Consider the following 21,197-nt stretch of genomic DNA (forward strand, 5'->3'; position numbering starts at 1 on the left):
TGATTTGGGGTGGTGCTGTGTGGAGCTGGGGGTTGGACTCCATGATCCTTGTGGGTCCCTTCCAACTTGGGATATTTTATGATTCTGTGTTTTCTAAAATGAGGTCCAGAGTCTCAAATATTTCACCTGAACAATGAAACAGTACTTCTAAACTTACCCAGCAGGACAAGTTTAGAGATACGGACCTACAGATAGCAATGATATTGCTTGCAAGGATCTGTTTTTATGGATGTCGGGTAGAAAACTTATGTGAGTGCATACAATATGAAAGGGGAGGATAAGAAGATGGGCCACTATAGAAAAAAAAAATTAGAAAAAAATTCTCTCAAGCAGTAAAACGCATCCTCTGGGTAAGGGGATGCTGTGCTCCCAAAAGCTGAAATAGAGCAAAAAAGGGCACAGCCCAAACACCCAGAAGATGCTTTCCAGGAGCAGGCTTGGTACCAGAGGGAGAAGCACAAGGCCGCAGAGCAAAGGTCCCCACAGCCTCTGTGCCTCTGCTGGGTTGTGGATGGGAGGACACCTCCTGTCACCCAGGCCCCATGTCCTTCGTGTCCCCATCGCTCACACATGAGCAGTTTATGCCCCCACATCATTACATAAAACACTTCTTTCAGGCGAGTAGAAACTACATAACAAAAGGAGGCTTTCCCCTGGAGACTCCCACTGAGTCACAAGAACGCAAAAAAATAACTGCTAGGAAAGCCAGACTGCATATCCCCTCCTCATCACCAAGCGGCTTGCAGCCCTCAGCCCCCCAGCTTACCATCAGAAAGTCCAGCACTGGATTTCTAAACTTTCTGACGGCTTTTCTCTTTGACAGCCAAACAAAAGTTGCAGCAGAGCACTCTCTTTCCCCACTTGTCACTTTTACTGTCTAAATTACAAATGCCTCTGCAATGTGATGCCTTCGCACAGACCCTGTTGTGAGCTGTGAGCATTATTTAAAACTCTGGTGAAGCTTTCTCGCTTGGCACAAGGAGTCTCCTGATGGATGTTGCAAGAGCTCTGTTCATTTGGAGTTTTTAAGCACTTCCAGCAAAGCAGCTCAGTCACTTTTGCCAATGATACAGGGTACCCCATCTGTGCCAATCTCATTTGTCTAATTTAGATCAATCCAGTTAACTAGTATTACTCACTGTCACGCCTGCAAGAGATTTCCCTGGTTCTTCAGCTGCATCAGAGCACTGAGCAGGAGGACACCCAGTGGCACACCAGGGTTTTCAGCATCACATCGAAGAATAAGCAGGTCTACATTCATCAGCATCAGGGTCATTATTAATTATTAATGGTGCTAATTCACAGCCAAGAAATCCCTGATTTGTGCTGGCAGGCCGCTCAGCGCTGTGATATTATGAGCCTACATGTAAGCGCAGTGCCCATCACTCATCAGGCTGTTGGGAAGGGAAGCTGAGGAGCACTAACAGGGCTATCTAACCTCACTGCTTGGAAACTTCACCACTCCTAATGTCTTCTCTTTTGTGACAATAAAATGGCTGTAGGCATTAAATATGTATAAAGTTTATATATATACATTACCGATAGAGCATAAACACGTTATTTTTATTTCATTTATTAAATCTTAATGCTTTTTAAAATTATTCTTTCCCCGTACAGTCAGGTTACAGAGCAGATCTGTTAGGACAGTTTAGAAGGATTTTTGTCATGGATTTAGACAAATTGCTGCTTTTCACTACAGCTGCAATTTAGATGCCTGAAGCAATGAACCCCTCTCTGCTCCCAACACACACCTGCCTACCGAGAGAGGTTAAATCACTTCCTTGTAATGCCAGCTTTGTATTTTTAAGCTGATGCCTTTGATCACCTTCAGCATTTGAAGACTGTCATGACTAGCAATTACAGTGAAATCTGTATAAGTCTGAAGCAGACCTATTAAAAAAAAAGACCACAGGCAAAACTCGGTCAGGTTTCTGCTGAGCTCCGTGCTCCACACTGCCTTCCACCTCTCGAGATGTAGACGTGGCCAGCAGACATGGCACCAGTACCATTTACTCCTGCCCTCCTCAGCAGCCTGCAGCATGCATGCCAGCCCTGGTGGCACCTCCTCTTCAGCATCACGCTGTCTGAGAGTCAGGTGAGAGAGGTGCTTTTTATTTTTTATTCACTTTTAAGATAGCGTTAAATCCTTTGTATTCAGTAAACAGAACTATTTAAAAAATGTTTTTTACTTCTTCAAAACTACTGTGATACCACCTTTATCCAGCTTTCCACAGGTCAAATTCTGGCCAAATACTCACTTATACCAATCAAATATTTTCTCTAATTCAATAACATTTTAATTTCACTGTCATGCAGCAGTATATCACAAATTATACTGGGAATTATCGATCAGTTTCTCCCACGGCTTCTGTCAGTTTGCTGTGAGATTTCAGACAAGTTCTGGATGGAAACTCTATCATAAGTAACACCAGAACATATCGGTAGCTCTGAAGAAAATATGTGGCACAGAGGTATGTCTTTAGATAGAGGCTTTTCAACCCATTTTCATGTTGCAGAACTCCTTACATTTCCTGGAGGAAAAAACACCCACTGGAAATTTTACTCAATAAATTTTAACAAATTTTGATTTATCTTAAATTATTATTATGTAATAAAGCAAGTTAAATTATTACATGCTTAGAGTTTTGGTCACCAGTTCAAAGATGATTGAGATTACTTTTTGGTAACAGGTATGTATAGAACAGTATCATTTTCATGCTTATATCCTTGTATGCCTGGAACCAGCTTGAACAGCAGAGTGCACGTCCGTGCTGGGTTTTTGAGTGCCTGGATCTCAGTTGTCTCCATGGGCCAGGGACAAAAATGACAAGTGAAGCATCCGCTAGCCTAAGCTGAGATACAGTTGCAGTAACAAAAAATGAAGGAAAGGTCAGAACTGATGAAATTGATGAACTTACAGGATTGGAAATGTCTAGAATGACCTCTGTGCTGTTAGAAAAAATAGGAAATACAATCATGTTTCATTTGAGATAATGACATATATTCACTTGGTCACAGTTTCCTCTGCTAAGAAAGAACTTACAGCACTAACAAGGGAAGGTACTCAGATCTGAGCACCCTGATGTCCCCCTCCCACGTCTTTCAAAGTACACTGAGAAAAGCCAGGACAAGCAAGTTTCATTCCTCCAGGCAGCTCAGTGCAGTCCATCTTCAAGAGAAAGCATGCATTGCAGGCGTATTTCAAACACCTGTCCTAATGAGTGTAGTGGTATGAGTTGAGTAAGCTTTCTGTTTACTTCAGAGTCCAATCTTTACATCTTTTCCATTCTTGATTATTCATAAAGAAGTAACCTATGCAAAGGACCAGAATGCTTTATTAGAAGTCTGAAATCCTGTTTTGCTAAAGCATGACTCACATCTAGAAAACTCTATCAAAGAAACATATCATTTGGTAAACAGATAAGTGGTTCCTTCAGTTTCAGTGATGGGAACACTTCAAAAAAACCCTTCAAAAACTGATTGCCTTCTAGTAGACTGTAACCTGGTCATGAAGTTTTCATCTGACAGATAGCATCTAATCCAAATGGAAGATGACTGCATTCTTTCTTTGTTCTTTGCAAGTTCAGATGTGTTTAAAAAAAAGAGGACCTAAACCACAATGTTGGGCAACTCCTTGTGTGGAAAAGAAAGGTGGCTGACATCCAAACACTAGAGATGAAGTTATGGATACTGAGTCATCAGCACTTGTAAGATGATTTAGCCTGATATGCATAAGTCATTAAATTATCTTTGACTTGATCTGTAACTACTTGCAAAATCCTGCTTGATGTCAACCAGCATTATTTCCTAGAGTGACAAGGAGCAAGGGGCTGAGGACTGAGAATACATTTACTGAGGAATGGTACATAGAATCATAGAATCATGGAATCCTAGAATCACAAGGTTGGAAAGGACTTATAAGATCATCTAGTCCAACTGTCCTCCCATTACCCTTGCTACCACAAGCCACTAAACCATATCTTGTAGCTCCTCATCCAGATGCCTCTTGAACACTGCCAGGGACAGTGACTCCACCACCTCCCTGGGCAGCCATTCCAGTGCCTGACCACGCTCTGAGAGAAAAAGCTTTTCTTTATGTCTAATCTAAACCTCCTCTGGTACAACTTGTGGCCATTTCCTCAGGCCCTGATTGTTGCCTGGGAATAGAGACCAAACTCCTCATCACAACCTCCCTTTAGGAAGTTGTAGAGTGCAATGAAGTCTCCCCTGAGCCTTTTCTTCTCCAGACTAAACAATTCCAGCTCCCTCAGCTGCTCCTCATATGATTTGTGTTCCAGACCCCTCACCAGTTTCATTGCCCTTCTCTGGACACGTTCCAGGGACTTAATGTCTTTCCTGTAGTGAGTAGCCCAAAACTGAACACAATACTCAAGGTGTGGCCTCACCAGTGCTGAGTACAGGGGGATGATTACCTCCCTGCTCCTGCTGGCCACACTATTTCTAATGCAGTCCAGGATGCCATTGGCCCTCTTGGCCACCTGGGCATACTGTCGGCTCATGTTCAGCCGAGCATCAACCAACACCCCCAGGTCCCTTTCCCCTCCACAGTCATCCAGGCACTCAGCCCCAAGCCAATAGGGCTGCATGGGGTTATTGTGGCCAAAGTGCAGGACCTGGCACTTGGCCTTGTTGAACCTCATCCAATTCACCTCAGCCCAGTGATCCAGCTTATCTAGATCCCTCTGAAGGGCCTCCCTACCATCAGGCAGATCGACACTACCTCCCAATGATCATGATCAGCTAACAACAGCAAAACTAGATGGCTGCACTTCAGCCTGTTCTTTTGAAACTCACAGCTCTGACAACCCAGAAGATCACACATCACATCAAGACAGCCCTGCTACAGATCTTGTGTGTTTCTCATGTGTTGACAGGTTGGTGTATGAATGGATACAACCTGGATGCTGAGATTTGGAATTTAGGCTTGGGAAATAGAAAGACGATGATCAAGCCTGAATGGGTGAAAATGATAATTCATGTTTTTAATCCAAGCTGGCTCAGTGATGTTTTTCCTGGCTCTGGTTTGCTTGGAAGGTTTTTGATTACACAGTTTTCCGATTCCACATTTCTACTGTTAAATTATATGCAGAAAAATAGATGTCACAAGGTCCTCCTTACTGCAGCAGTATGAGCTGTAAGGCAAGCTTCCTTAAGATCTTGCATGCTACCAGAGCCACTGACGCACTGCTATGTCAAAGCAATGAGAGCATATGAAGATGATGTAAATTGTTTCATATTTATGCGCCACTCTTAAGAACAACAGCAGCAGACCATAGAAGAATCCTCTCCTTCTTGCCCTTCTTTCAGAGAGGATCTTATGAAATCCTATGAATTCTGCCTCTTTAAAGGGCCCTCATTGCTGGAAAATCACTGTTTTGTCTGCTTTAATTCACCCTATCATTTTTTTCTTCATCCACTTATTGTGCAAAATAGGTGCTAGAAAATAGTGTATTTATCTGGTGAGGTTGGTAATACATGTACTGATGTCTTAAAACCTCTCCTTCTTACACAGCTGTAAGAGTTCTTAAGATACAAATGCCTTAATTAGCTGGTTTTATTAGTCCTCTACAGCAGTTGGTATTGTAGGTGTAGAAGGAACTATCTAATTCCTTTAAAAAATTTTATGGAATGAAGGTTCCTTTGCAACATTAATGCAGAATTTAATCTCTTAGACTGTTCCTGAAGATCTGAACTATATTTCTTAAAACATTATTGGAAATACTATGTAAGATACAAATGAAAAGTTTTACTATGTATTACATAAATGGAGCATGGCAACCTATGCAAAAACACACAAATGGCACCTGTAATTCAGCCCATGGCGTGCCATGTACTGTAGTTTCTCAGCTCTACACACCAGTAACTCACCTTGGTAGAACTGAGAAGCACATGAAAAGACATGATATCACATCACACATTCTCCTGCACCAGCTCGTTATCCTCTCTGACTCATTCAAAGTGACACTCAAGGAGATAAAGTGCTTCTGAGTTGTAAATGTTCTTGTTTTGTCAAAAGAGCAAAGCTTCTCTCTTCTCTACTGATTTGTCTCAACTCTATTTTGATCTGCAAGTGCATTAAAATAAACTAATTAAATGTGCATGGCCCAAAAGTTGCCAAAATGTTGACATGTAAGACACTTTATTGTTGTTTTAAGCAGATTACAGTCATTACAGCTGGAGAGGCTAATTCGATCTTTTTAGACCTTAGTGTTCTCCATGTTTAATGGCAATAGGTCCGATGTGTATTTCAAGTTTTCTGTTATGATAAATACACAATAAGACAGTGAGGTGTTCAAAAGTAGAAGGACAGCAACAAAGAAAAGTGGCCAAAACTGAAGAAACAATACAGAATGAGCATGTTTCCTCTTGTTTGTGAATCTCCTGCAAGCAGAGTTTTCTTGAGTTTTCCAAGGACTAACATGTCATTTTCAATTACTGACTGCTCTAAGACAGCATCTATGTGACTGATGAACTTCAGATATATATCCAAATTGAGATGGCTAATGGAAGGTAAATCTCACCGGAAATGGATGGAGTGCAAACGTGCCTGGCTGCCACATTTTTCCAAAGAGCAGACAAAATCAAGATACAGCTCCTTCCTTGACTACTTCACCTTTTTCTTTTTGTGTAATACTTCTCAAGGTTTCTAGAAGATGTACCTACCGAATGTAGTGGAGAGAATTAAATACACCTCCACAGATGCTTTTGCAATTTCTCCTTGATTTGGGAGATGGGCAGAATGTGCTCTGAAGGCTCTCAGACTGCACCAGATCCCCATGTTTTCCATCCAAACACTGGTACATGACAGCAGCACAGGAATACTGTAGTTGCTATACAGGTTGGAAGAAAATTACTTAGCACCTACTCTATATTCCACCAGGCATCCAGTGTGAAGGACTGCCAATCACAGCGCCTGCTAGAACAGCAGCAGCTGGGATTACATACAATTCAATATACGCTTGCTCAGGATAGTATTTAAAAATAGTACTTTTATCATATAATGCAACAGACTAGCACAAATAAACACTGCTTTTCTAAGGTTTCCCACTGCTTTCCAGGCTAGACTGAGAACCCATGTTTTTACATCCTCTTTGCAGAACAAAGACTATCACTGTGAATTCAAGAAGAAAATACCACTTTACTTTAAAAAGCACTACGATATCTTTTCTTGAGTCACCACCATCAGGTGCAAGTTTAAATTTAGGGGAAAAAAAAGCATTAAAAAAAAAAAGGAAAATATGGTAAATGGTACTTGCGTACATGAAAATGCCCTTCAGGGTATGGGGATTGTAATCATCCACTCATGGCAGTACGTTAAGCGTCAATCTGTGTCAGTTGCAACAGATTAATGAAGCACCTGTGGTGGCTGCCCAGACCTGCTTTTCCTTGCAGGAATTTCTCAGTTGTAGCATTCTAGAAAATAAAAGCGTAACAAATTCTGTTTATGCTTCTTTTCCACACTGTTGTTGTCATCTGTATTTATTTAAACGATGCTTCTCGTTTCTGACAGTTTCTTTGGGGTTTGAATAACAGGTGTTCAGATACAGCTCCAAGCTGTCAAAAATGATACTGGCAATGATTTTAACAGATGCAGGGCAGAAGAAATAGAAGAGAGTTGCAATTTTGAAAAACTCAGCACCACACAGGGTTTGCTAAACGGCATCATCATTACCCAAAGGATATCTTAATTCAGATTTCATCATGATCACAAAATGAGATGGTGGTCGTGGTGAGACTGAGAGTGGAGATCTGGATTTCTTGGGTCTGAGGCATTTATTTGCAAATTAAACTAGACTACAATAGATCTGAACAAAAAAAATATCAAAACTGCTTTTGTTCCCTCCCGGGCCCCAGAGTAAGGCAATACTTGCTTTAGAAAGACCACTCACACAGCCACTGAACACACTGTGTAGCGTTGCTCCACTTTGCATTCCTGGCTTTCTAAATGAAATTGGTAAGATGGGCAGAACCTTTAGCACTTTTCTCTCAATGCAGGAATGCTAGTTTACTGTTTTGGCTATTTCATAGCATACAGGAATGTACTGGAACATACATAAGTACTGGAATAACAGGAGTAGATGTAACATTTTTTTTACTTAGCTCTACAGCAGAAAGTACCTATTACACTAGTGGTTGCTTCTGGTAAATTCTAACAGACAAAGCCTTTTGCTCCTCAATAAAATGAGCTTGCACAGACACATAATTATCTCAGGAGGAAGGTCTGAACAAGACCAAAGGAAAGACATACAACGACATAATGCTTTTGAAAAATATTTCAAGGAACTCACTGTTTTCCTGCTGGTTGAATCAAGTGCTGGCATATCTCATGGACTCATCAAGACGAACAAAATGCATAATTTACCATTCGTCTAAGAAGGTATTTTTAGCAAGAGGCAAAATCTACAAAAATATTTTGTGAAGAAAAACCCAAGTGGCAGTAAAAGAATGAATACTTTCTACTGTGGACCTAAGGAAATAAAAGATAAATAAAGAGAAGCTAAAGGCATTTTTTTCATATGCAAGATTTCCTGAATTTCCACCAACTCAAGTACAGTGCTAATACACCTGATAGGATGAGAAACTGGGAGAAAGGAAGGATTACTAACAAATCAGGAGACTCTGAATTGGCAAAAGGAAGAATTTAGCAGTCCTTTGAGCAGGCACCCGCTATTCTTTGGACTGTGTTGAAGACTGCTATGACTGGACTTTGTGTTTGGACACGATCATAGTATCATAGAACCATAGAACGGCCTGGGTTGAAAAGGACCACAATGATCATCCAGTTTCAACCCCCAGCCATGTGCAGGGTTGCCAACTACCAGACCAGGCTGCCCAGAGCCACATCCAGCCTGGCCTTGAATGCCTCCAGGGATGGGGCATCCACAGCCTCCTTGGGCAACCTGTTCCAGTGCATCACCACCCTCTGAGTGAGAAACTTCCTCCTCATATCTAACCTAAACCTCCCCGTCTCAGTTTAAAACCATTCCCCCTTGTCCTATCACCATCCACCCTTGTAAACAGCTGTTCTCCCTCCTGTTATATACTCCCTTCAAGTACTGGAAGGCTGCAATGAGGTCGTTCCAGAGCCTTCTCTTCTCCAAGCTAAACAAGTCCAGTTCCCTCAACCTTTCCACATAGGAGGGGTGCTCCAGCCCTCTGATAATCTTAGTGGCCCTCCTCTGGACACTGCCAGTCTCACTAGAAAGAGAGTTCAATAATCTTTTTTCTCAGTTTTGAGTAAAATGTCAACTCATATGACTGCTGAACTCTGTAATTTCAGTATTATCAGTACTTCTATCACACTGCAGGCAATGGGCCATTACCATATTGACCTCTCCTTCACGTTAAGCATCTGCAGACTAAAAAGGAAATAAAAATCTAAAAAGATGTAGCTGTTTTTAAAAGACTAAACATTAAAGACTGTGTATTTCCTCAAATTTATTTTGTAACTGTATTTTTCTGGAACATATTAAAATAGAAAAAAATGCTCATCTGATTCATCATACAAAGAAAATACCAACATAGTAATAAAATACAGAAAATATTTATGAAAGCACCAAAACATTAAAATATTCATATTGGCAAATACTGTAAGAATATATTTCTCACAATTTTACAGTAAAGTGCTATTCAATCCACTCAAATTAAGGAATCAGCATTTTAATAGCATGGTTAGTAATTATTATCTGAAAGTTATAAATCACTTTGTTACTTTTCTCAACAGGACAACAATCCATTTTGTTGGAAGCAAAGCATTTGAAGTTTGTGCACATGAAAATAACTTAAACGTTCAACAGTTAGCAGTGAATAATGTAAGCTGTGAATTCATTCAGAAAAAAATGTCGAGAAGGAAAATGTACAGAAATCAGATCAATGAAAAAATAAGAAACACAGACTATGGCAGAATAAGGTATCAATTAAGAAAGTACAGAAGAAAGACCATGCACCAAGCAATTCTGACAATTTGCCTTTTACACAGTAGTTCTTAGTAATCACTTTGAACCATTCCTGCTTCCTTAGTCAATCAGTTTACTAACATTTTCAAAACTGTCCTCTTCTATTCCCTAGAAATGATACTATAACTACAACACACTGGAGAGATACCATCACCAAAAAGACAGAAGCAGATTATGACCTGTACTTCTCCCCAGTAATCTCTTATTATCTATTGAAGTCAACAAACCAAAGCTAAATCTATTACAAAGCTAAATTGTAGCAAAACTTAATTCCAGTAAACAAATTAGACATCATCTACAGTTAAAAAATTAAATTTATGAAAGATACCATCAGTCTCCTTTTAGGTGTTTAGCATTTTAATGTACATATTTACAGCCACGAATACAAAGAATTCTTGTTAGAATAAAGTAATGCTCGCTTCATACACCATTTTTACAATATTTTTCTGAGAAATGGTAGAAATAACACTTTCATATCGCCTTCAGTAATACTTAATCTTTCTGGCTTGATTTTTTTCATAAAGTCATCTGTGATTTACGCATATTGCACATCTCAGAGTACGTCCTTACAGTATTTATTAATCTCTTTAGGAACCATAACTCGGCCATCAAAAGCCAACTGTCACACTCCTGCAATGTCACTAAGAGCTGCTTCCAAAAAAACCCATAAAAATAAGAAACAGGGAGGGAATAGGAACAGTGTCTCAGCATGACTATTTCATTACTATTTTTGGAATCAAGCCATGATTATTTTGCTGGTCAGTATGGCTGTGTGCATGTTATTTGGAAGAAAATATTTACAGTATGCTTGCTTTCAGGAAAAGGAAAAAAAAAAAAAAGAATTTAATTAAAGAAAGCAATGGCCCTGAAGTACCAAAATAATTACTAACAAATACCTTCCTTTATACTAGACTGTACCTAGATTATACAAAAAATCTGCCCGTAGTACATAATTTCTGTAAATTTTCCTGAAAGAATATATGAAACTTTAGAATACATCAAGCAGACTGCTTACACCTTCTGTGAGAGTAATTTTGAATGTAGGAATGAATATGATGAAAATAACTGAAATACTGTATTTAAAGTACTCGAGTAGAGAAAAAAGCAACTGAAGTTTTAAATTATGTTGTTGTATTTGGTTTTCTTCTTCCAGTTCAGTAGTTATTAAGCTGTAGAGTGGAAATAACTCCCAGCTCTATCATCGCCTTCATGCACTGTTCCAAGTGTCAACTTTCAATAACTTCCCTTCTTGGTCATTCACTTCATTGTGCAGGAAACTCATCCATTGTTGTGGACTCACAAACCTCATGTTGGCAGTTCCGGAATCTGAGTGTAGTACAGGAATCATTTCCACTCCAGACAATCATGATAGGCAGCATCTTTAGCGCAAAATGGCTCTTTTTAGCTTCTCTGGCTATATGCCAGGTAGAAGCAGAAGGCAACAATAGTAACTGATAATGATGATAAAACAACTGACAACTGCTGGAACCAAAGGCAGCGATCAATCTGCTCTTGAAGTCTTTTATTAATTTGCAGTAAATGAGTTAGCTGAAAATAGAAAACATTTCAATAATTTTAAATTACCATGAATGAAAGCACTTGCTAACATAGAGCTATTTAGCCACAAAACATTAAGCACATTAAAAACACAGTTTCTCTTAGTGACACCTTTTCTATCGCTACATGCTTCAAGAGACTGTTCTACTAAAGAAGCTTAGAACTTTACAGGTTACGGATAATTTATATTGCCTGTATCAAGCAGGTGATATCTCCAGACTAGGAAGCAATAGATACTGCCGAGTCTCGTTCACATCTGAGATGCATCATAAAACAAGACGAATGAATAAACTGCGCTAGAAGTACATCTTATTAAACTGTTAGCACTCAGTAAAGTAAAATAATTAAATTACTGTCACCGATTTAGTTACTTTTGAGCTCTAAGCTTTTCAAGCAGTCTAATTTACAAAGTATCAAGAACATTTAGTACAAAACAAATCTTTGCATCATATTTCATATGCTTGTTCAAGATTTAGCACAAAGGAACACACTATTACCTGCATATGTAAATCTTCGTTGGTTTTTGCTGGAATATTTAGTGCATTTTCTTTTAATGTCAGAGTAGAAGGCTTACTGCTTTCTATGACATGACACCTGAGCCTGTTTGAAGGATTAAAAAAAAATATGCACAGCAAAAATCAAAATTTAAAATTAAATAGGGAAAATAAACCGTCCAAATAACTGCTATTTAGATGTGCTTTGTCATCTATTAATTTTATAATTAACTACTGTAATGATAGTCTGAAAAAGTTTCTTCAATTATATTTTGACAGCTTTTGATATAAAGACAGATCAAAAAGATCTGTAAGCACAGATAAAATATACCTTCATCATCTGAACTTTGTAATACGGAATTTACTCAATCAAATGCTTACTACCAAAAATGCAACAAAGTGTTAACAGCAAACAAAATATAATGGTTTTGTTTCCATTTTAATCCTTAGCAACCTTATTTTGCAAGTCCTCCACCTCTCTCACAGTTGAAAAATGCAGGAACAGAGTTTCAAGCCACTATTGGAGGTAGCGGAATTCTACACAGTTTATAAGATACAGTAGAATCTCTGGTAAAATGAATTACTTTATCTAGAGATGTACAGTGATACTACTAGATGTGAACAATCATAAGAAAGTAAGAACAGGTATATCTGAAAAAGTGCATTGGGGTATGTATCTTTGTAGGGGTATTTTTCCACCATTATATAAGGAAAACACATGCATTCACACACAATGACTTTTACAGAGAGTTTCTGTACAATTACTTTTCCCTAGCAAATAGTGAGTATTTTCTAATAGTTTCTAGAAAACATTTTTTGTATTGGTAATTCTCTCCTTGCTTGTGTACCACAAGGGGATCATTAAAAAAAAGACAAATAAACCTCATTTAAAACTTCAAGTATATATATGTATATATGAGTATGTATGAGCATGGATAGTGATAGGACAAGGAGAATGGTTTTAAACTAGGTCAAAGGATGTTTAGGTTAGATATCAGGAGGAAGTTTTTCACTCAGAGGGTGGTGACACACTGGAACAGGTTGCCCAAGGAGGTTGTGGATGCCCCATCCCTGGAGGCATTCAAGGCCAGGCTGGATGTGGCTCTGGGCAGCCTGGTCTCGTGGTTGGTGACTCTGCACATAGCAGGGGGGTTGAAACTAAATTATCTTTGAGGTCCTTTTCAACCCAGGCCATTCTATGATTCTATGATAAACATATATGTATCTATATATGTATAGACACCCACACACAAATACACTGCACAGGTGTATTTTCACATCTATTTACACTTTTTTTCTGCTTAACACTTAAGCTGTACAATAAAGCAACAATAAAAAGAAAAGCATGTGCAGACTACCATGCATGGTGTTTTACATATTAAAAAACTCTTCTCATCACTTAAAACAGAGAAAAAGCCATGGTAACATACTTCTGTCAGCAAGCGCACAACTGGGTTTGGAGAATTCTTTACTGACTATGATAATGCGAGTGTTATAAAACAGATAAATTACAGTGGCTAAAAAAAATATCAGCAGAAAACCCTATACTCACCTATGTTCCATCACCTTGGTCCTAGGGACTTCTTTCCAAAACTGAGCCAGTTCTGGTACACCTGATCCAGAAGACTGGTCCATTTCTGCTGCCATTATAAGGAAACGATCCTGCAGAGAAGCTGAAAAACCTGCCCTCCAAGAAAAAATTAAAAAGAAAAAAAAAAAAGGGAAGTGCTTGGATAAAGTAATAGTACTACAAAGCACATGGAGCACTTTTGAACAAAAGCGTTTTAAATTGAGAACTCGTGCAGGACATCGAAGACCAACTTATTGGAACTGAAAATGATAAAATCATTCTCTTATGCTCGACAGTTTTCATTATCATTTTTCTAAATTTCTTCAGTTTCTTTTTAACAGAATTAGTTTAATCTGAGCAATTCAGTGGTGACCCACAACTTTGTAAGGAATGTATTTTTTTAAGATAATGAATAGATTCAGTTGCAGACAACACTTGCTTATGCCTATGTGGAGCAGTAAATCAGTATGGGCAGTTGCTCAAATGCTAATATGACAGACATGTTCTCTTATGGATGGCAATACTGTCACACAGCAGTCAAGTAGACACTGGTTTCACTCAGCCTTACTACCAGCAAATGTTTGTAGCTCGTCAGTCTTGATGTTATCATCCAGGCTTTCTACAAAATTCTGCATAAGATTTTACTTACCACCATGAAGAGAGACTATTATGTCTAACGATGTGCCAGGTTCACAGCTGCTGTTACTGGGTTTAACTCTGTATTTTTCAGGAGCAGTTGTTCTTACCTAAATACAAAAAAATAATAAGCAGGTATACAGTAAATACACAGATTATGACTTTTTCATAATCTAATTCTGTAATGATTAATAATACAGAAATCCTTAAATACTGATTAAGACAGAGTGATGCATATCTTTAAAATACCTTACTCTGTAGAAGTAATCAAACTATTCCATTTTTTCCTCTCAACCACTTTCAAATGGAACATCTGACAAAATTCTTGAGAGTATGGAAACTTCAGTTACTTGTATGTGAAGGGAACATAGAATGCATGTTGGAAAATCAAACCAGGATGCAAGTCAATTCAGAATTTTTGAAGCAGAAGTAACTGCATTCATTCCTTTGATAGCAACATTTGCAGGTGGAGCTGTGTCATTATGGAGTGCTACTAATTTATTCCCAGCCAAGATTTTAAAAGGCAAATAGTTCTAAGGACATCCATTTCCAAAGCTCAGAGCTTTCTTGTTGTTTGTTATAATTGAGTAGTATACTGTCACCAAAGAACTAACCATCTCTATAGCTCTTTTTTCAGCCAATGCCCCAAAGATTTGTATTATTGATTGTCCTTTGGGGTGGCATACCATAGGAACAAATTCAGCCAAAATATTTCCTTGATCTGCTTCAAACAACCCAACAGTGTTAAAAAAATTAAACCCTTGGAAAGGAACTTAATAGTGTTTCTTCCTCCTTATCAAAACTATGCAGAAGTTGTTTAACATTTAATAAAATAAAGCAAATCAAGCTTAGTATATTTACCTTAAAAGCTACTACGTTTTTAGTGACGTTTGTCAGAACTATCAAACACTTTTTCTCTCCAGTTTCTTTGGATCCAAAATATAGTTCTTCTGCAGGACTGGTAAAAATATATGGAAGGGTTGGTTTATTCAAATTATATTTATTACATACGATATAAAAAAAAACATCATCTCTGCTACAGGCAAATAAAATACATTCAGCCTTTCAGCTATGGTTGCTATAAACAGCTTTGCATTAAAAAAAATGTGAAAAAAAGGCACAAAAATTTTGTACTGAAGCTTACAGTTGACTCATGGCCACAAATGGACCCAGCTACATTAGTTGAATTGACTACTGCCCTTGAATTCTTCGACCTGAATGAGCATGACCACTGGCAAAACAGGGTTAGCCAGCAGATACATACAGTCCCTTCAGCCACTACATTTTATAATGGTATGCTAAGGAAAAACTTAATCAATTTCAACTCTGTGACTAAAGGTTGTAAGCTGTTACAGACAGGGAGCAATTTCCACCTCAAGTCTGCCCTTGTTAATGGCTTTAGTGCATACATAAGAGGAGTTGGTAGGTGTCTGTAAGTGGCAAACATTACAATCACTACTGCTAAATTCATTTGTGCTTATGAGTCAGTCTTTACATACTTCTGGAGCCGTGTAAATAAACCTAAGGTTTTGCTTATTTTATTACCTTGCGCAATTAAGAGTTATGCATAAAATCTTTGAAAACCACATCCAACTACTTAAATTCATTTGGGATTACAGATTCAAATGAACACTGTGAGGCCTAAAGTAGGGCATGCTCATTTACGGGTTGAGAGGAAATTCAAGAAACAATGAAAAACTGCTTCCTTCAAATATGCAGTGTAAGGACTATGCAAGGAACTCCCATAGCATGCAGTAATACAGAACTGGATATTCTTCTTCAAAAATGACTTAGTTCTGCTTTCTTCTGCCCTTTGCCTCTTTCTGGAATACTTGTTTCATGTTTGACCTCTTCCTCAAATGATCTCATTTAATAATACCAATACTCTATTCTCTCTCATTTAAACATGCGAGTACACTAGCCAAGAGGAAAAAATCTTGGTGCTGGATGGCAAGCCTGAACTCCTATGCTAGAACAAGAGTCCAATGGTGACTGTGTGGGAGGAAGGGGCCTATGTTTTGCAGTGCGCTAGATGAGCCACACAAAAGCATTATCGATAGGAAGGAAGGAACTCTGCTAAGCAAGGCAGAAACTGATGGGTGTGAAAAAGACTAATAAGGTAACTAACTATTCCTCCTCCTTCTCTGAGATCTTTTATTCCCTTTCACAAATTTTCAAATAATCAACAAGAATAGGGAAAAGGATTGTAGCTACAAGGCACTTCAGTTGCATTATTACTAAGCTACTGTAGATGTGAATGTTAGAGAAACTGCAAGATAAATCACAAATCGGATTGGAAAGCATAAACTAGTGTCAAACAGGCAAAAAGAGCTGGGAGAATATTGTGCCATAGCCTCATGCTTCTTGCTGTACCACCAGCTGTGGCAACTGGCAAAAAAAAAACCCCACAGCAGAACACTTGAGAGCCAGCTCTGAAGGCTTACTGCCTGTCAATTCAAGCAGTTACATAGTATGGGATGGAGGTGATAGTATAAGCACCCAAGCCTTCTCACACTACTTTCTTTACTACTTAGGTGTGTGGGGAATAAACAGTTCATATCATATTACAAAGTCTGGTCTATAAACACACTATGAGCTACTCTTCTGCTAAAAACTGTGAGTAAAGAGATGTGGTTTCTTTTGTCTTTTATTTGTCGTGGCTTTTTTTTTTTTTAACCTTATCAAATACAGTAACATGAGAAAGGCCAATAAACATCAGGCTTTCCTAGGAAGGCACGCAAGGCAAATGCAGTGATACTAACCAGGAAGAGAAAAGTTACTTGTGAGCATGACTGTATGCATGGGAGAAGAGAAGAGCATGTTTGCCAGTTCTGCTTTGTTATTCAGCTTTGGTCATAGACCAAGGCAAACAAGGGGTAGGCAGTGATAGGTAAGGAATATCAGTGCAGGAGGTCCTCTGTAGAAGCAGTTAGGGATAGAAAGGCAACTAAGTTTTAGTGACTTCGTAGGACCAGCACCGCTGTGACTCAGCTTCTGCTTCAGTCTCTACCCTGTCCCCATGCCAAGACAACAGTGCTGGTATCAGCAAACAAAAGCTAACTCTACAATGTTTATGTATGCCTCGTGTGTGATATAGATACCTGTGAGCAGAAAACTGATTATTTGTTTGTAAATTGAAATATATAAGAACAGTTCAGTGCTCTGAGAAAGAGGCCAGGGAAACCATAAGCAGGCCTAACATCTACAAAGTGACAGTATTAGCAAAGAGCAACAAGAGAGTGTATGCTTTCAAGAGTTCACTTGAGGAAAAAACAGCAGGACCAATGGGGATAACAGTATTTTTATTTTCCATGACAGCAAGGCAGTCAACTATAGATGTGCTAATATTCATAACATTTATTCTTGATATTTACATAATCTGCAAGACGTCTATTCCAATAGCAGGAAAAAAGTGGCTTTCTCTCTTAAAAAATAAGTTTAATTTCTTTTTTTTTTTTTCCTTTAAGTAGGTGGATGGATCTACTTCTTTTGGCAGAAGGGAAGGAAAGAAAACAAAATATTTCCTCCGAGTTCTCTTCATGCAAAATCTTAAGTAGATGTCCATGGATTTTATAAATCCCTTTAAAATAACAATTCCGCAGTCTATGCCTTTGTACTGCCAACCAAGAAAGTAGGACTTCACACAGTTATTTATATGCAAAAAGCTAGTTTTCATTTCAAACATAGGAAAATTTGACATACAAACGTTTAGACGCTAATGAATATATCATTATTCAAATCCATTCCAAATCTAATTCCGTACAGCAGTTACAAAATTAGCTAAGGAATTATCTACAAATTAGGTATTTTCTTCATTCATCTAATAGCAAACTGCAAATGAAAATAGAAGTTAAGATCTACATCAATTTCTAAACAAGCACCTTAACCTGAAAAGCAGTGAGAAAGGAGATTGTCTAATTGATTTTTCTTGAACTTTCCTGACGATAAAGAGATTAACTGCCAGACATAAAAATACTGTCACCTGAGATTGTAAGCAGATATGCAATTTAGACAGCACTCGCTGCACAAAGAATTGTACCCATTCAAATTGGTTCAAGTTACTAGCACAGATGTATATACCATCTTAAACCTTGCTTCAATGGTTTTTATATTAACAGTGAAAGATATTTTCACAAAAACTGATTTAACTGGTGTAAGAAATAGTGTCAAATTACTAACTGTTCTTACTACAGATACACACTGATGACAGTTTTCCAATATATTTATAAATATATACACTTAAGTAGAAAAAAGCATGCCAATGGATACACAAAGATTCACTGAAAATGCATAAAAGCAGAAGAACCATATAAATAAATTGTATTTGTTAATAACTGTTTTTTAATAGTCTGAACAAATCTAGTTTATTTTAAAAACTAATTACTCAGGTGTCCAAGGCACAATGATGAAAAGAAAATTATCATTATTACCTGATATGTAACAAAGGTCCTTTAAAAGTGGTTAGTGCTTTCTTTGCATTCTTTGGTTTGAACTCTGTTTTGTCATTTTCCTCTGACTTGGAAATTTGTTCTACAGAATTCATCTGAGTAAAAATGATGGTTATAATGATTAACTCGGAGTCTCGGTTACACCACACACTACAGATTCATGCAGGTACTTAAAAGAATATGAGGAGGCTTATTTCAATAGTTTACATTTTACAGACAAAATTTAATGTGTATTCATTCCTTGAAGATTCTAGAAGCCCATCACATAAAAAAAATGTATTGTAAGTTGTGCATTTTTAATATATAACATTATACTACACTTTTTTTTTGCCTTTTTTTCTCCCCCTCCCATATATTTTCCTGATGCCTGAGTTGGTTGTTTCTGTAGACACCAGATAAGCAAGCTGTGGTATTTCTAATACCAGTTTAGGAAGTACTGACGTTACACTTTCACTGCAAGTTTCCAAGTGACACCCCAGTATAATCATTGCAACACTGAACAGAAAACACAGTAACAGCTCTGCATTTCATTGCATTAAAAACTCGCTGAATGTATTGTTATTTCTTTTAAACTGATCTCTGAAGTATTGGAGAGCTCCAATAACAGAACTTAGGTTCTGAGGTTTTTCCTCTGTTACGTTAAGAAACTACATACAAGTCAACAAGTATGCTGGATGTCCACCTCATAATTCTATAGAGTTCTTTATTCTCAGTAAAATGCAAAATGGAGGAAAAAATACAGAGAATTGGAAAAATAAGTGGCATGATGACTTGAAAAAAAAATCAGCTAGCTAAACAGTTTGCTTAGCTTTGTGTTTATTCTACTTGAAACAGTGACAGAAGATAGGAAGAGTATTCAGTTTATGTAAATTATCTGAAGTATGGGAATTGAAGAAATACAGTATCATAGAAAATAGATTTCTGTAAAAAAAACAAAACCAAAACACCTCAGACACAGTAATTTCACTTTTTGTAACTGCAGTTTAAGAAGAAGATTATTGTATAAATACACTGCATAGTCAGTGTGTTTGGATTTATTCTACATAACTCCGATTTAAATTACCAGAAAAAGAAAATATTACAGCAGTACCCACTGAAGGTGGAATCTCACGTGCCAAATACAGGTGTCTACAGAAAAGGCACTTACAATTAAGTTTATTGCTCATGGTTCCCTCTACTCTGTGGAAAGAAAAAGGCACTTCTATGGGATGAGAGGAGGGATACATAAAAATAAATCAGAGGAATTCTTAGTGATTACAAAAACCTACAAATAATGCAAATAAATACTAGTAACACAGTAAATAATAATGAAATCTCACAGGTCACTTGCAACCTATCACTTCAGAAGTTGGCCTTAATAAAAAATATTCAATAAGTTATATTTATGAACAGTGAAGTACAAAATAACTTCTTTTAAAATGCCAACCATTCATAGAATAAGGAACAGTTTCTAGAAAACATTTTGGAAGAAGTTCAACATAGAAGGGGCAAACATTGACATACTATCTGTGTTAGAAATGGCAAGTGTTATTTTTATGTGAACAGAAAGCGTACTGAAGCAAGACAGCTGACTTTTCTTTTCCTTGAACAGGAACAGTGACAACAATGGGATACACCCTGAATTTTAGAAGTACGTTAAAGACTGGATATTAAACATCTCTTTAAGTTAACGATGCATGAGTAAAAATGATCAGCTTAATTCAAAAGATTGAGTAGTAGCTTGATTATGCTGTAGGAAATAGAAAATACCATAAAACATTATTTTTAAATACTGAAAAAGTACAGTAAGTAGAAATCTGAAATAAAACAAGCAATTAAATTATATATTGAGGCAGTTCAGCATCAAAGCTAACCTTCATACTAAACAGTGATTATGTTCCTGTATCTGAGAATCACATCTTAGCAAATGTGCCACAACCAAAACAAGTTAGTCTACCTGTTGTGAAGTTAGAATAGCCATGTAATGCCTCCTTCTGACCCTAAACTCAGATATATAAATAAAAAAATAAATCTATTTATATAAATAAACTTATATAAATAGATGGCCAAGATGCAAGTGGGCACTGTAAAGTCAGCCATGTTTCAAATTATTCTGATGAAAATTTAAAACAGCAAATGGAAACAAAAATGTTAAAGAGTTTTACTACTTTAAACAAAAGCTTTACAATTCATAATCCAAAACGAAGTGTGGCACTGGTGAATGAATTTCACATTTTTTTTTTCTTTCCCTTCCCTGTCCTTTATAAAAACAATGTCCCCACTGACTATGATTGCATATTCTGAGGTATAACTTCATAGAATTCTACAGAAAGCAATACATTTATATTTGTGGATAAACATTACTGCAGGAAAACTGTATTTTCAATACAAGATGATGAATTAGGGCTGTAATTTCTTCTGAGATAAGCAATTACTTTTATGATTTTTAAAAGTTGGCACGTAGTAAAATTTTACTATTTATCTGATATTTTCTCAAGCATTTAATTTAGACATCTGAGAAAAACAGATGTTTTAA

General features: G+C 37.4%; 1 protein-coding gene and 2 long non-coding RNA genes across 9 annotated transcripts in view; 1 reads left to right on the plus strand and 2 right to left on the minus strand.

The window, feature by feature from the left end:
- Positions 1-37: 37 nt before the first annotated feature.
- On the plus strand, positions 38-20,977 carry LOC107049616. Its single transcript, XR_001461972.3, has 2 exons — positions 38-2,095; positions 16,769-20,977. It is a non-coding gene; the product is annotated as an uncharacterized LOC107049616 (long non-coding RNA).
- LOC121106665 lies at positions 1,543-8,848 on the minus strand. Of its 2 annotated transcripts, XR_005839432.1 has the most exons (3): positions 8,310-8,848; positions 7,282-7,434; positions 1,543-3,312 (listed from the first exon to the last, which is right to left on the minus strand). It is a non-coding gene; the product is annotated as an uncharacterized LOC121106665 (long non-coding RNA). The 2 variants fall into 2 exon arrangements; XR_005839430.1 differs by having other exon boundaries at positions 7,282-8,848.
- Positions 9,440-21,197, minus strand: part of MOSPD2 (motile sperm domain containing 2) — a 34,439-nt gene continuing 22,681 nt past the window's right edge. For 4 of the 6 annotated variants that reach the window (NM_001397780.1, NM_001397781.1, NM_001397779.1 and 1 more), the window contains 6 exons: positions 18,665-18,777; positions 15,096-15,192; positions 14,248-14,344; positions 13,581-13,710; positions 12,032-12,134; positions 9,440-11,525 (listed from right to left, as the gene is read on the minus strand). In NM_001397780.1, the coding sequence (NP_001384709.1) occupies positions 11,379-11,525; positions 12,032-12,134; positions 13,581-13,710; positions 14,248-14,344; positions 15,096-15,192; positions 18,665-18,777 (687 nt within the window). In that variant the 3' untranslated portion in view covers positions 9,440-11,378. The remainder of the gene's footprint in view (positions 11,526-12,031; positions 12,135-13,580; positions 13,711-14,247; positions 14,345-15,095; positions 15,193-18,664; positions 18,778-21,197) is intronic. The other 2 variants (XM_046940714.1, XM_046940709.1) reach the window with 1 other exon arrangement.

The sequence above is a fragment of the Gallus gallus genome, chromosome 1 (genome assembly GCF_016699485.2).
Source record: "Gallus gallus isolate bGalGal1 chromosome 1, bGalGal1.mat.broiler.GRCg7b, whole genome shotgun sequence".
NCBI classification, from domain to species: Eukaryota; Metazoa; Chordata; class Aves; order Galliformes; family Phasianidae; genus Gallus; species Gallus gallus.